This window comes from Protomyctophum bolini, assembly GCF_963924005.1.
Source record: "Protomyctophum bolini genome assembly, chromosome: 21".
NCBI classification, from domain to species: domain Eukaryota; kingdom Metazoa; phylum Chordata; class Actinopteri; order Myctophiformes; family Myctophidae; genus Protomyctophum; species Protomyctophum bolini.
In genome coordinates this window covers 6,727,053-6,741,081 of record NC_137882.1, presented here as the reverse complement: position 1 = coordinate 6,741,081, position 14,029 = coordinate 6,727,053, and the positions used below count along the sequence as shown (strand labels likewise).

At 44.8% G+C, this 14,029-nt stretch overlaps 2 protein-coding genes across 3 annotated transcripts in view; both read left to right on the top strand.

Annotated features, from left to right (window-relative positions):
- The window catches only part of cdh19 (cadherin 19, type 2), a 61,060-nt gene extending 48,861 nt beyond the window's left edge, over window positions 1-12,199 (top strand). For both annotated transcript variants that reach the window (XM_080793180.1, XM_080793181.1), the window contains exons 11-13: window positions 208-325; window positions 5,293-5,559; window positions 11,524-12,199. In XM_080793180.1, the coding sequence (XP_080649306.1) occupies window positions 208-325; window positions 5,293-5,559; window positions 11,524-12,164 (1,026 nt within the window). In that variant the 3' untranslated portion in view covers window positions 12,165-12,199. The remainder of the gene's footprint in view (window positions 1-207; window positions 326-5,292; window positions 5,560-11,523) is intronic.
- LOC308336666 (glycogen debranching enzyme-like) overlaps window positions 1-14,029 on the top strand; it is a 563,232-nt gene that overhangs the window by 184,468 nt on the left and 364,735 nt on the right. The gene's annotated exons all lie outside the window — the stretch shown is intronic.

Genomic DNA, 14,029 nt, shown 5'->3' with positions numbered 1-14,029 from the left:
CCTCGTGTAATGCGGTTTCCACCCGACAGAGACGATTATGGTACAACATTAAGCACGCTGTCCTTGCTTATTATCGCTGCGTGTGTGTGTGTGTGTGTGTGTGTGTGTGTGTGTGTGTGTGTGTGTGTGTGTGTGTGTGTGTGTGTGTGTGTGTGTGTGTGTGTGTGTGTGTGTGTGTGTGTGTGTGTGTGTGTGTGTGTTATTCAGGTCATTCAGCTGCTCAGTGCCGTGGACCCTGATGACCCCGTGGAGGGTCATCACTTCTACTTCTCCATGGTCCCAGAGAGGCACATCAATCCCAACTTCACCATCAGAGATAATCAAGGTCAGATGTTCCTTTTAGTATTGTTGTTATATATGCAGATGTATCTGCCTCCACCACCATCAATGTTGTGGGATCGGGGGTCATCTCGCCATGTTTGCTTGCGGTGGCCATTTTTGGTCAAAATGTAATTTTTCACACGGACATACGAATACGCCATAACAGTTCTGTAACTATGAGAGTGTTCAAATGGAACCAATGCTATTTGGTTCCATGCCTACTAGCCATGCGATCATTGTTTTGGCCTTTGTTCCTGCATACATGGTCTCTATCGCCCGGAGTAAGTTGGGAGGGACACTGTAGGCCTTAAGGATCTTCACCATTGTGCCTCTGTGGATCGAGTCAAATGCGTTGTTGAAGTCCAATGAAGCAGATACATTTAGCGTATATACCACCTGCCAGTTCAGTCAGATAACTCACGAATTGATTGAACAAATATTTATTAGAATGAGAATACAAGTTTGCATATAATATTTTATCTTGCCGTTCGGCTCTGCTACATTTTTCTCCCTGCTGATCGGCACAATTATACAACCATTAACCATTAAGAGCAGGGAGATAGATACACCCCAATGGGGAACACGATAGCAGAGCCCACTGGGTGGCTGTGGGACACGATAGCAGAGCCCACTGGGTGGCTGTGGGGACACGATAGCAGAGCCCACAGGGTGGCTGTGGGACACGATAGCAGAGCCCACAGGGTGGCTGTGGGACACGATAGCAGAGCCCACAGGGTGGCTGTGGGACACGATAGCAGAGCCCACAGGGTGGCTGTGGGACACGATAGCAGAGCCCACAGGGTGGCGGTGGGAACACGATAGCAGAGCCCACAGGGTGGCTGTGGGACACGATAGCAGAGCCCACAGGGTGGCTGTGGGACACGATAGCAGAGCCCACAGGGTGGCGGTGGGGACACGATAGCAGAGCCCACAGGGTGGCTGTGGGACACGATAGCAGAGCCCACAGGGTGGCTGTGGGACACGATAGCAGAGCCCACAGGGTGGCTGTGGGACACGATAGCAGAGCCCACAGGGTGGCTGTGGGACACGATAGCAGAGCCCACAGGGTGGCTGTGGGACACGATAGCAGAGCCCACAGGGTGGCTGTGGGACACGATAGCAGAGCCCACAGGGTGGCGGTGGGAACACGATAGCAGAGCCCACAGGGTGGCTGTGGGACACGATAGCAGAGCCCACAGGGTGGCGGTGGGGACACCATAGCAGAGCCCACAGGGTGGCGGTGGGGACACGATAGCAGAGCCCACAGGGTGGCGGTGGGGACACCATAGCAGAGCCCACAGGGTGGCTGTGGGACACAATAGCAGAGCCCACAGGGTGGCGGTGGGGACACGATAGCAGAGCCCACAGGGTGGCTGTGGGACACAATAGCAGAGCCCACAGGGTGGCTGTGGGACACGATAGCAGAGCCCACAGGGTGGCTGTGGGACACGATAGCAGAGCCCACAGGGTGGCTGTGGGACACGATAGCAGAGCCCACAGGGTGGCTGTGGGACACGATAGCAGAGCCCACAGGGTGGCTGTGGGACACGATAGCAGAGCCCACAGGGTGGCTGTGGGACACGATAGCAGAGCCCACAGGGTGGCTGTGGGACACGATAGCAGAGCCCACAGGGTGGCGCTATAGGAGCAAACGGCGCATAACAACACCCAGGAACGCGTATGCAGAGGAAGGAACTTGCAGAAAGAATCCAGCCTTAGGTGAGCTTAAATATCCCGCCCAATTGGTCAGCTGATTGCCACTTCAGCGAATGACATGTGGGTCCTGCATAACACTGAATGAGCCCCTTGAGTATATCTGACTGAACTAACTCCACAAGCTACGTATCATTAGTTTTCGTGTCAAGGAACCCCAAACCGAACGGATGTATTTTTTTCTTTTTTTTTTTTCTGACTGTGAACCAAAAATATGAATAAGTATTGTAATAGATCTATAACCTCAGCTTTGCGCCGCCTTTCAAGCTTGTTGATCTTCCACTTTTGATGCCTTTGTGGTTGATTGATTGATGTATTTATTAACATTACAGAATTACAGTACATTTTTAGCACAACTCAATACAAAAACTGTTAACTGTGGACGACACACTGATGAAGCATTACACTTGCATTACAACAGGGTCCACCCTTTTCAATTCATCAAAGTCTGGGACGCTGCATGATCAAGTATAGGGCGTTAATTTACGAGAAGAAAAGAAAAACACAAAAAAGTTGCAAAGCATGGTGTAATGGAATGGCAAAACATGGACACAGCTGCGCTGTAACTGTAACTCAAATGAAAGCAATTTAGAATACTGTGCACAACAACAATATTATTGTCTGAAGCATTCCTTTGTGGGCATTTTCGAGACAACAATACCAACGTTTTGAAATTATATTATAATATATTTTTGGAACCAACAAATGACAATACAGAAGAACTTCAAAATTACATCCTCTCTCTCTCTCTCTCTCTCTCTCTCTCTCTCTCTCTTAGAGTTAGTCTCAGTGGAAATCTAAAAATGTGACAATGAAAACTAGATAAAGTCGTGGTACAAGTTCCTTATAAGCTGCCTGGTTGGCAGGGTGGATTCTGCACAATTGCTAGTAGACCCCCGAGGAGTGAAAGTCTCTGCTCTATGAATGTATTGCAGTCAGAGGCAGGCTGAGATCACTTTGTGCAGTATAATTTAAGTTACCAACCATGGGCGGGTGCCCAAGCAAAGTGGCTCCAGTCCATACGTACATCCACCTGCAACCACTCATTTGCAGTGCAGTATTTGCAGTATACAGTATAAGCATAAGGCCATTACAGCCAGAGGAATGTACTATTCATAAATATTTTGTTAGCATCCATATTCCAAAGTTATATAGTGTATTATCGTCCCTCATTACAGATGTGCCATTCCAAACTCTTCGTGCTTTCCTGATCTTTTCCTGAGAGTTTAGTGAAAATGCATGTTTTATTCCCATTAGTATTAGCCTAATGCTAATTCTACTGCTTTGCTACTGAAAAAAAAAGCAGAGGAACTCTATCTATTCACGGAATCTGAATAGAATTAACATATAACACCTCGGCAAATGCCCACCTTTTCTCACCGAGGGTGTTTGGTTTCTGACGGCTGTATTTTGTGTGTCTTAAGTACCAGGTCTTATTATCTAACTTGAGTAAACTAAAGACCTGGAGGCGTGGTCAATGCTCTTTGGCCACTCAGAATAGCCAAATGGCATTGACCACGCCTCCAGGTCTTTAGTTTACTCAAGTTAGGTAATAAGACCTGGTACTTAAGACACGCAAAATACAGCCCTGACAATCTACTGAATGGCCAATGGCAGGTCATTGTGAAGTTCTCTGTACTGTATGTCCAAAAAGGTCAAGGGCAAATTCTTCTCATAACTGTCAGGTGTGTAAAAAAAATAACGTAGTCGATCGACAAGCTTGTTTTGCGTTTGTAGATCTGCTACTTTTGATGCGTTAATGTGTGACGTTGTAGTATGATCAAGTGGCGTTATAATTCACACAAAAAATATATACAAATATGGAGATACAAAGTTTTAAGTTTAAGTAGATAAGTTTAAAAAGATTTATTGAAGGGATATGATGGGGAAATGACGTCCAAATAATTGCTATCGGAAGACACTGCAAACTATAGCAACATTATTTGGAAATTTGAAGCTGTTGAGTGAGAAAAAATGAAGGCACATGGAATTTTTAAAATTCAGTTTTAGTTTTTTCTTACATCTGAGCCTTTGGGTGAAGCAGATACTGACTGTATAAAGATGTAATTTTATTATAATAGGATGGGTATACTTGCTGTCATGGGTATGACTCTGAGTAGTGAAGATAGCAACATCAGCCAGTATGGTTAAAATAGTTCAGGGAAAAAAAAGATTGGACGGAGATGTTTGACTGTGGCAAAGTTTCAATATACTATGTATATCATCTCCGTTGGGTCCAAAACTTATACTTCTCAGGATTCAAATAAAAGCCTAGCAAAAGTAGCAAACTAAAAACGCGGCACGAATCGTATCGCTTCGATGTGTGAAGTATAGGTTACTTTAGGGAAAAAAACCCAAAAAGTTTTAACCCATTCTGAACGGGAACCCATTTTGGTGTTGGCGCCATGTTATGCTTTAGCTATTGAAAAATAGCAGATCTACAAGCTCATAGCGCGCCACCGAGTGGCGCGCTACGAGCTTGTAGGTCTGCTATTTTTGAAAAATCGACTGACGACTGACATTTTTAGAATCTGATCTCAGGTCAGAATGGCTTAATCAGACCAGTGTGTGTCCAGTGGAAACCTCGTGTGGAATCTGATCTCAGGTCAGAATGGGTTAAATAATGGAGATAAGAGGTTTCTGCCTGACAGGCAGGTGCCGTTTATCCCAGCAAAGCATTCAAGCCCCAAAAACAACCACCAGGGACCATATGACGTGAAATTAACACTAACGAGTCATATTATTTCCATATTCCATTTTGTGCAGAAACTATTTAAATAAATACAAAACAAAAACATGTTCCACCCGTAACAGATATGATTTGACGAGCCTGTTCTCATATGTTCTCAGAGACCGGGGCTGCTCTTCTGAATCACATTTAAAACCATGTCAACACGTAAAAGCTCTCCACTGTGTTGGGCGAGCAGCGTTTTCTGTGTTCTGCAAGGATCTCACACCTCTTTTCAACCCATTTAGGCTGATTCTACGAATGCATTTTATACAGTATGTGTGTGTGTGTATATATATATATATATATATATATATATATAACAAAACATGTCTCTAAATGTTCTGATGAATTGAAAATGGTGGACCCTGTTGTAAACAAGTGTAATGCTTTATCAGTCTTTCGTCCAGCCTTTTGTATTGAGATGTGCTTTCACATGAAATGTACCCATTCTGCAAACTGTTAATAAATACTTCAATCAATCAATCAATAAATCAATCATATATATCTTCCCCCACGACAACTTCCAGACAACACGGCCGGCGTGGTGGCGCGGAGGAGCACCTTCACCCGCAAGGACCGCACGCAGTACCTGCTGCCCGTGGTGGTGAGCGACAGCGGCTCGCCGGCGCTGTCCAGCACCAGCACCCTGCTGGTCAGCGTGTGCAGCTGCCAGCCCGCGGGACACTGCCCCACGGGGGGCGGCGGCGGAGGGGGGGTGGAGGCGCTGGCCCTCTCCATGGGCGTGAGCCTGCGCACGCTGATGGCTCTGCTGGTCTGCCTGGCGACGCTCACAGGTGAGGGGATTGGATGCTTATTTGTTTATTACTATACCATAGTAGCAGCTACTACTCTTCCTGGGGTCCACACATAAAATGCATTACATCATATGAAATACATTTTACAAGACTGTTGGAAAAACAGTAAAAAAAAAAAAAGATTCAACTAAATATAAAACAAGTCATTAATAAATATAAAATCGCAAACCATGAATACAATTTACAGTTTGAGTAACCTACCGTTACAGTATGAAAGATTTTAAACGTAGATCCACACGTAGATCCGACACACCAAAGGTCCCACATGCGGAAACAACGGTCGGACATGCGGTCAAACATGCGCTGCTCCCGTGCTTGCGGTTAGGTTGTGGTTAGGTTAGGGTTTGAGGTATAGGTTGTCTGTCTAAAGACAGTCGGACCAATAGTATGTCGGAACTAAAGCCTGTACCCGAGGGGATTGGATTGTATCTATAGCACAGTTGGGTTTCAGCACCTTTTTCAGGCCCATTATTCTTTCATCATTAAGAGTCGCCATGGAACGCCATTTTATTACGCAAAACTTGTGTTACCATGCAGAGTCCTGCACCGGGTCGGATACCCCGTCATGGGTACCGGAGTTTGACGGGTGGGAACGGGTGGAAAATATAGTTAACGGGTATGGGTACGGGCGGGACACAACAAAACACGGGTGGGTGACCTTTTTTAAGTTAAATCCGTCACATGCCCAAGGAATCGGAATCATAATGGCGTTCCGTTTTTGCTGCTGTGCTTAGTGTGCTTCCTTGTTGCATAGCAGTGACATCACGGCCGAATCCTTGCTTCCTTATCGTAGCATTTCACGTGTCGGGTTTATTTTTTTATCACCAGGCGGCAGCCTGTACTGTAGCCTATATTTTCATTCACTCGCGCTGATGAAACACCAAGGGATTATAATGCCAACATTCAACACAAGATGTAAAGCTAACCCAGGTAATGTTGGCCTATTGCGTCACTCTGTGTAAATACAGTTAAAAAGATTGAGCGTTGACCGTGTTTGAAACAGCCTTGGATCAAGACCGTTCCGGCCTGATGATTACAAAACAATGACTACGACACATCCTCCGCTCCTGACCGGATCACACAGACCAGGTTTTCCTCCGAGGTGGAAAGCCTGGTGACGCGAGGTTACTAGAGCAAAGCCTGTATTTTCACCACCCAGACTGGTTGAACTGTGTGTTTAATGGACTTGGTCTTCACACATACTCTTATTTTATTATGCAGATTAGTTACATATCATGCACTTTATGCCCCCCCCTCTCGTCATTTTTTTGGTTCCCTTTTAACCGCAATGATGGCTCTGCACGATCAAGAACTTCACCCAACATTACTTGTAATGCGATGTGACAATCAAGATTGACTGTGATTCTGAAGGATTGCATTGGACATCAGTGGAGACACTGCGATGCCTATTATCGTTAGACCGCGGTGCATTTTATGAGCGGCATTTTGTGTCTAATACAAAGATTTGCCATCAGAAATAGTACAGTAGCTTCGACTGGGTCACTCTGACAACAGGTAAAAAAATATATAATAATAATACTAGGCAGTTGTCAAAAAAGTACTCAAAAGTGTCAATACTGAATGAATGAATGAATGAGTTTATTTCGAACATTATTTGAAGTCAGATGCATTAAAAAAAACACTGAAACAAAAGAGAAAATACTCTTAACAATGTCCGAAAAGGAGTAGGGTGAAGTGTAAAACGTATTAGGCCCCGCCCCCTACTCCCCTGGGTTTTTACCCTTATAACTTAATAGTCTATATACATTTTATAACTTAATAGTCTATATACATTTTTAACAACTCGGTTTATCGTTGCTTAAAGGAAGACATGAAAATAGAACAAAAATATATTTATATAAACAATCTCGGACATAACAGAAATAAATTAGATACAACTGGTAAAACCAGTACTTTAACTAAATAAATAAAAATACAACTGTAACCCATACTGCAATAATACTACAAGTCAAAGTCCAGAATTCAAAATGTACTTGAGTAATATTACGTACAAAAGTATTCGCATCAAAATGTACTTTAACTACCAACAGTAAAAGTACTAATTATACGAAAGGTCATTTTTCAAGATTTCAAATCTATAAAAAAATTATATAAATATAAAAATATATCTACAAGCCATCTACAAGCTATGTGTCGATCATCTATTTTCATTTGTAATAATAATAATTAAAATCTACAAAGTAACTCAAATAGACAGTTGTAGTGGAGTAAAAGTCAGGATTCCTACACATTTTCCATTTTAAATTCCATGCTTTTCCAGACTCAACTTTCCGATTCGTCACACCATATTTGACATTACAAATGGCTTTGTTTATGTTACTATACGGTAATGTACAATGTACAATTTACCAGTGAACTACACTAGAACTAGAAGTGACTTTGTGCAACATGGCTGTTTACAAAAGTGGTCCCCAAACTTTTTCGTGTCAAGGACCCCCAAATTGACACTCATTAGCCCGTGGACCCCCATTATAAAAGATATGCCAAAGATAAGAGAAGATTTCTAACGCAAGCATTTCTATCTCAAGGACCCCGGGTTTGACCGGAAGTAGCCTACAGCGCCCCATTTCATGGTATTTCTATCTCTGGGACCCAATATATATTGCTAAATCAAAGTTAATTTAAGTCTGAGAATGTACAAATGGAACCAAATGGACCCTGACGGGTCAATTTCCACACACAGGAGGCATAATAGGCATAATAATAATAATATATTGTTCTCACCATAAATGCACTCTCTTTTATAAATTAGAACGGAAAATGAGCCAATAAAGAATTATTAATATGGATGTCTGCGCCATCTGTGCCTCCTCATTTCTTCACCGTGTCTATAAGGACATGACAATGAATGCAGACATTTAATTATGTGCAGAAAAGATGGTTTACCTTTTCTGATAACTTTCTGATAATATCAGTCATGAAGGGCCTGACAAGCTTTTGTCTCCATTGTATTCGTGATTTGCCACAGTATGCAACTCCCAGAGATATTGCCACATTTGCTTTAACCCATTCTGACCTGAGATCAGATTCATACGAGGTTTCCACTGGACACACACTGGTCTGATTAACCCATACTGACCTGAGATCAGATTCTAAATGTCAGTTGCTCTTCGATTTTTCAAAAATAGCAGATCTACAAGCTCATAGCGCGCCACTCGGTGGCGCGCTATGAGCTTGTAGATCTGCTATTTTTCAATAGCTAAAGCATAACATGATGCTAACACCATAATGGGTTCCCGTTCAGAATGGGTTAAACAAGGTGCTAGATGTGAGGATCTGGTCGAGTTATTATATGACAATAGTCTGAAAATTAATAATTATTATTTTTTATATAGGCTACGTTTTTTTTTTCTTGGTCCGGTTTGTGCCATTTTATCATGATTATTATTCAGGACTTATATGAAGATTGGTTGACAAATGGTGAAGTGGTCCTTTAAGTAAGTCATGTACTGTAGCCCAGTGGTTCCCAAAGTGGGGTCCGGGGACCCCCAGGGGTACCTGAGGGAGTTCCAGGGGAGACCCATCTAGACGTCTACATTTAGACGTCTACATTTAGACGTCTGTATACATTTAGACGTCTACATTTAGACGCCAAAGCTTTTTCCTGCAGGAAACACTGCTTGTGGTTGTAAATATATTGTTATCCGTGTTGCGAGGATGAGGGGGTACCTGGAAAAATATCTACCCCAAAAGGGGTACCTGGTCCAAAAAAGTTTGGGAACACCTGCTGTAGCCTACTGTCTTAGTCACTGATAATATGGTATATTGTTTTTCAGCCGGACTTGTGTGAGCTCGAGTCTTGGCAAGTATATATAATTGTCGTCCAACAATAATAAGATTCTCTCCATAACAAAATCCCCACTTCTCTTTTGAATAACGTTTTGTGTGTGTGTGTGTGTTAAACTCCAATGGGCCTTTAACACCTTTTTTTTTTTAAATGCTGAATGCTTTGCAAAATAACGCAGGCTTGTGGTAATGAGCATATCGGCTGCAGTACATCAGCACCTTAATGCCATCCTGGGACGTTGATGCTTTGCATAGTGAACAGCTTTTATCCCATTAAGAGCTGCAGGTTCCCCTTTCTTACAAATGCCTTTCCAAGTCAGTAGTTTAGCACTAGAGGTCTTCGGGTCCGACCCGGCCCGGTCACGGGCCCATCCATAAGTGACTCCGGGGGGTCAGAACCGCTATCGTATATGTGTCTCGGGACTCAAGACTCCTGACAGTGAAATGACGGTTCCACCAATACCCGAGTGGACCCGGCGATTAGCTGTCACAGCTGTCAATCTCCCCCGCTCCTTCCCTCCTCCGGCCAGGGCGAGGCCTGGCCGTGCCTTGCATCACGTAACTTTAGTAAGTAACAAGAAATCGCCTCGGGCGGGTCCTCAGGTTTTGTACGGGTCCTGTCCGACAACTCTCGGTACTGCTCGGAGTCGGAACTCATTTTTCTAATAATAGCCGGGGCCACTTCGGCTCCAGTTCCGAAATCTCTCTGTACTTTCCGGTTTTCGGAACTCATGTTTCTAATAACAGCCGGGTCCACCATTCGGTTCTGGGTACATTATTTTACGGGTCGGCCAAATTGGACCCATGAAGACCTCTAGCCAACATGTGTACAATCTGAAACGACAGAGACGCTTCCCCGGTGTTAATGGGTTATGATGACCTCTGTTGCTTTGGCGCTGTCCTATACCCACATCGCACACATGAAAGATTAATGGCAGCACCTCACTCTGCTGGCGTTTCTGGAGAGACGAGACACAATGCACCGGCAAAACAACAAGAACAAAGGCGCACGCTCACTCAACACTATAAATGCTGTTCTGTTGCATTACACTGTTAATTTCTCCGTGCTGAGATGAAGCAATTAAGGCAAAGCCAAATAAATCAAGCCTTTTTCCCCCCTTCATTCTCTTGTGTGAGTTGAAATAACCACAGCGCGTGCAGCCTAATTATTTGACGTTGTGTGCTTGAATTCTGATTTGCGCTTTTGTTTAGTTTTTTGGACATCCAGCGCCTCAAAATATAACATAAGAATTTAGGCAACCGGCCAGCATCATCTGGTCCATCATTATGGTCTCCACTGGGTGGAAAGTCTGGAAACCTCATTAAAGTATGTCCAAAACTGATGCTTTTCAATTCAACTTCAAAAGCATCAAAAGTATCACATCTATAGCTTGTAGATCAGATACTTCTGATGCTGTTGTGTGAAGCTGTAGTATGATCAAGTATTGGCGTTAATTGACTTGAGAAAAACTTTGTCCTACACAAACATTAAATTCCCATATTGACAATGAATGAAGAATTTTTATGTCATAGTGTCTGAGAATATAGACATTGGGCTCTTTCGTCCATGCTAAACCCTTAAAAAAGGTTTTTCAAAATAGTAAAAAAAAAAGATAGAGCCCATAGTGTCCATTTTACGTCATGATGATGTACGATGATAAGAGCGCCCCTCACTTCACACGGGTGTGATTTATTTTGAGCAGCCACCTGGTCATTGAATTATTGACTTAGGAATACACAACAGAAAAAGAAAAATCCATGAACTCAAGGTGTGAAGTGAGGGTCGCTCAAATAATCACTATGTGGTACATGCAAACACACAAAACTGGCCAATCAAATCATCACAAAGGTGGTACACACAAACACACAAAGCTTGGCATAGGAGGGGGGCTAGCTAGCGCCCCTTGAAAAAAATGTTTTGGGGTGAACTATAATACTCCTTTTAAAATAAGGAGATAAGAGGTTTCTGCCTGACAGCCAAGTGTAGCAGCAGAGCCACTCCATCATCAAACACCACCCACCCTCCTCCTCCAAACCCTCTCCCCCAGCTCTTCACTCCCCTCCCCAGCTCTTTGCCCTCGGCCGTTTAAACCGTAATGACCCCCCGCTGACGCGCTGAGCTGTGCTGTGTTCCAGGGCTGTCCGTCCTGACGCTGATGCTGTGGAGCCGACGCAGGAGGAGGAGGAGGAAGCAGCAGCAGCAGCAGGGGGCTGGGGAGGTGGAGGGGGATCTGGAGCTGCCCGACAGGTTCTCGCAGAAGGTTCTGCGGTACGGGGAGCCGCCGGGGGGCTGCAGGGGGGTGGGGGCCGGGGCAGCGGTGGGCCAGCCGGTGCCCCTGCGCCGCCCCCACCACCACCCCAGACGGAGGGAGCAGCGGAGGCTGCGGCGCGCGGACGTGGCGGCCAGCGTGCGCATGTCGTCCCTGCGGCAGTCGCACCTCATCGGGCCCGAGGACCACGTCTTCCGCCAGTTCATCGTGGACCGGCTGGCGGAGGCCGACGCGGACCCCGGCGCGCCGCCGTTCGACTGCCCGAGGAGCTACGCCTACGAGGGGTCGGGGGCCACGCCCGCGGGGTCTCTGAGCTCGCTGGAGTCCTGCACGTCGTCCACCACGGTGGATGCCACCGCCGCTGTCCCCGAGCGGCCTCCTCCTCCATGCATCTTCGTCCTCAACCCCCCACCACCACCGCCAGGTCCGCCACCCCCGCCTCCCAGACCCTTCTTGGTACGGCTCACTCCGTGGTACGGTGCAGGGGAGGAGGAGACCAAATTCTGAACGTTCTTTTTTTTGGGGGGGGTGTAAAAGCAGGGGTCTTCAACAGGGGGAGGGGGGTTCCCAAAGCTTTCAGGCTGCAAACCCGATATAATCATAGGATTATGGCCTGGTTTTGCAACACATGCAGCAGGTGAAATCAATCTTGGTTTCGTTTGGGGGACACACACACAGCAACATCCAGAGGGGCCGTGACCCACAGGCTGAGAACCCCTGAGCTAAGGGGTCCGCTTGGCCTGAGAAAACGTTGAAGACCCCTGCTATGAAGCATGATGTTTACAGTAGCCTTATTCCACTGTTGTATGTAACCCGTTGTGTTACCCTCATGTACAGTAAAATCCTCAGTGTTAACTGAACACTTGCGTATTAAAATCACCTGTGTGATGTATGAAGAAGGAAGGCACTGGAACCAACTTTTTAATAACAGAGTGCATGCAACCTGCAGGCAAATAACATGACAGTGTTTTGATGTTAATTCACCAATACATTAATCAGTTGACCTGATGATGAAGGTCAACTGAAACATTTCTTGTTTCTTAACGGCACATTCACAAACAACACGGAGACACAAGATTTGCAAAAACAGTTGGACTCAAAGAGAAAAGAAAAACGCTGCGACCAATGATAATGCTTTTATCATGACTGCTTCAGTATTATACCCTCACTGTATGAAAGCTATTAAATATCTGCCTTTTTTTTTAACTTATACTTCCAATAGCATTTTTGCAACAAAATATTTCTATTCATTTTACTTCCTTATAGTTCATTACTTACTTACTTACGCCTATAGCCCAACTTTGATTTATTTTTTAACCCGCCACGGGTTAGTTTTAACCGCAGCACATGTGATTTGTATCCGGCAGCGCATGATGGGAGCAACGGTGTTGTCGGGACTAATCACCGTAGGACTTTTGGTATGTCTAACCAACTTATGCACATGCACCCATCATCACGTGTGTGTGTGTGTGTGTGTGTGTGTGTGTGTGTGTGTGTGTGTGCGCGCACGCTGCAAATACTCTTGTGGGTGACCGGAGGTAATTCCATGCACGCACGGTGACGGAGTTGGACTCATCCCTCTTCTCATCAAATAATTGGGCAGTTTGGGCACCGTAGGACTTTTGGTATATGTCTAACCAACTTATGCACACCCATCATCACGTGTGTGTGTGTGTGTGTGTGTGTGTGTGTGTGTGTGTGTGTGTGTGTGTGTGTGTGTGTGTGTGTGTGTGCACGCTGCAAATACTCTTGGGGGTGACCGGAGGTAATTGCATGCACGCACGGTGACGGAGTTGGACTCATCCCTCTTCTCATCAAATAATTGGGCAGTTTTCTGTCTGAGATAATAAGGTCAGTGCTTAGAATATTAGGTTCTCTATATAAAGATGTAAACACTGTCACATGGTGTGTGTGTGTGTATAAGCAGTGCGGTTTACAAACCTTTTCACGTCTGCTATTTTCAAAAGATCTGTTTACATGTGTCAACTTGTGAAATGTGATATTCGTCATAATGAATACGTATACTTTTACTTTTGGTACATTAAGTATAGCCTACATATTGATACCAATACTTCTGTGCTTTTAGGCCTACTCCAGTATACACTTTTACTTGCAGCAGAGTATTTCTATATTGCAGAAATTGCTACTTTTACTTATAAGTACAACAACTGAGTACTTTTCCCCACCAATTCCCCTGGGGGAGGAAAAGTACGCTATATGAGGTGCATGGTGGTTACTTGTATGAATGGGGGAGATGGAGTTCTATTGGCAAACCCATTTCAAGGCGTGTGAAGCACATGAGGGGAGACAAGCCCTCAAAGTCGGAGCAATTCCTTTTGATAAAACTAAATCATGTGTCGTACAAAGATTTC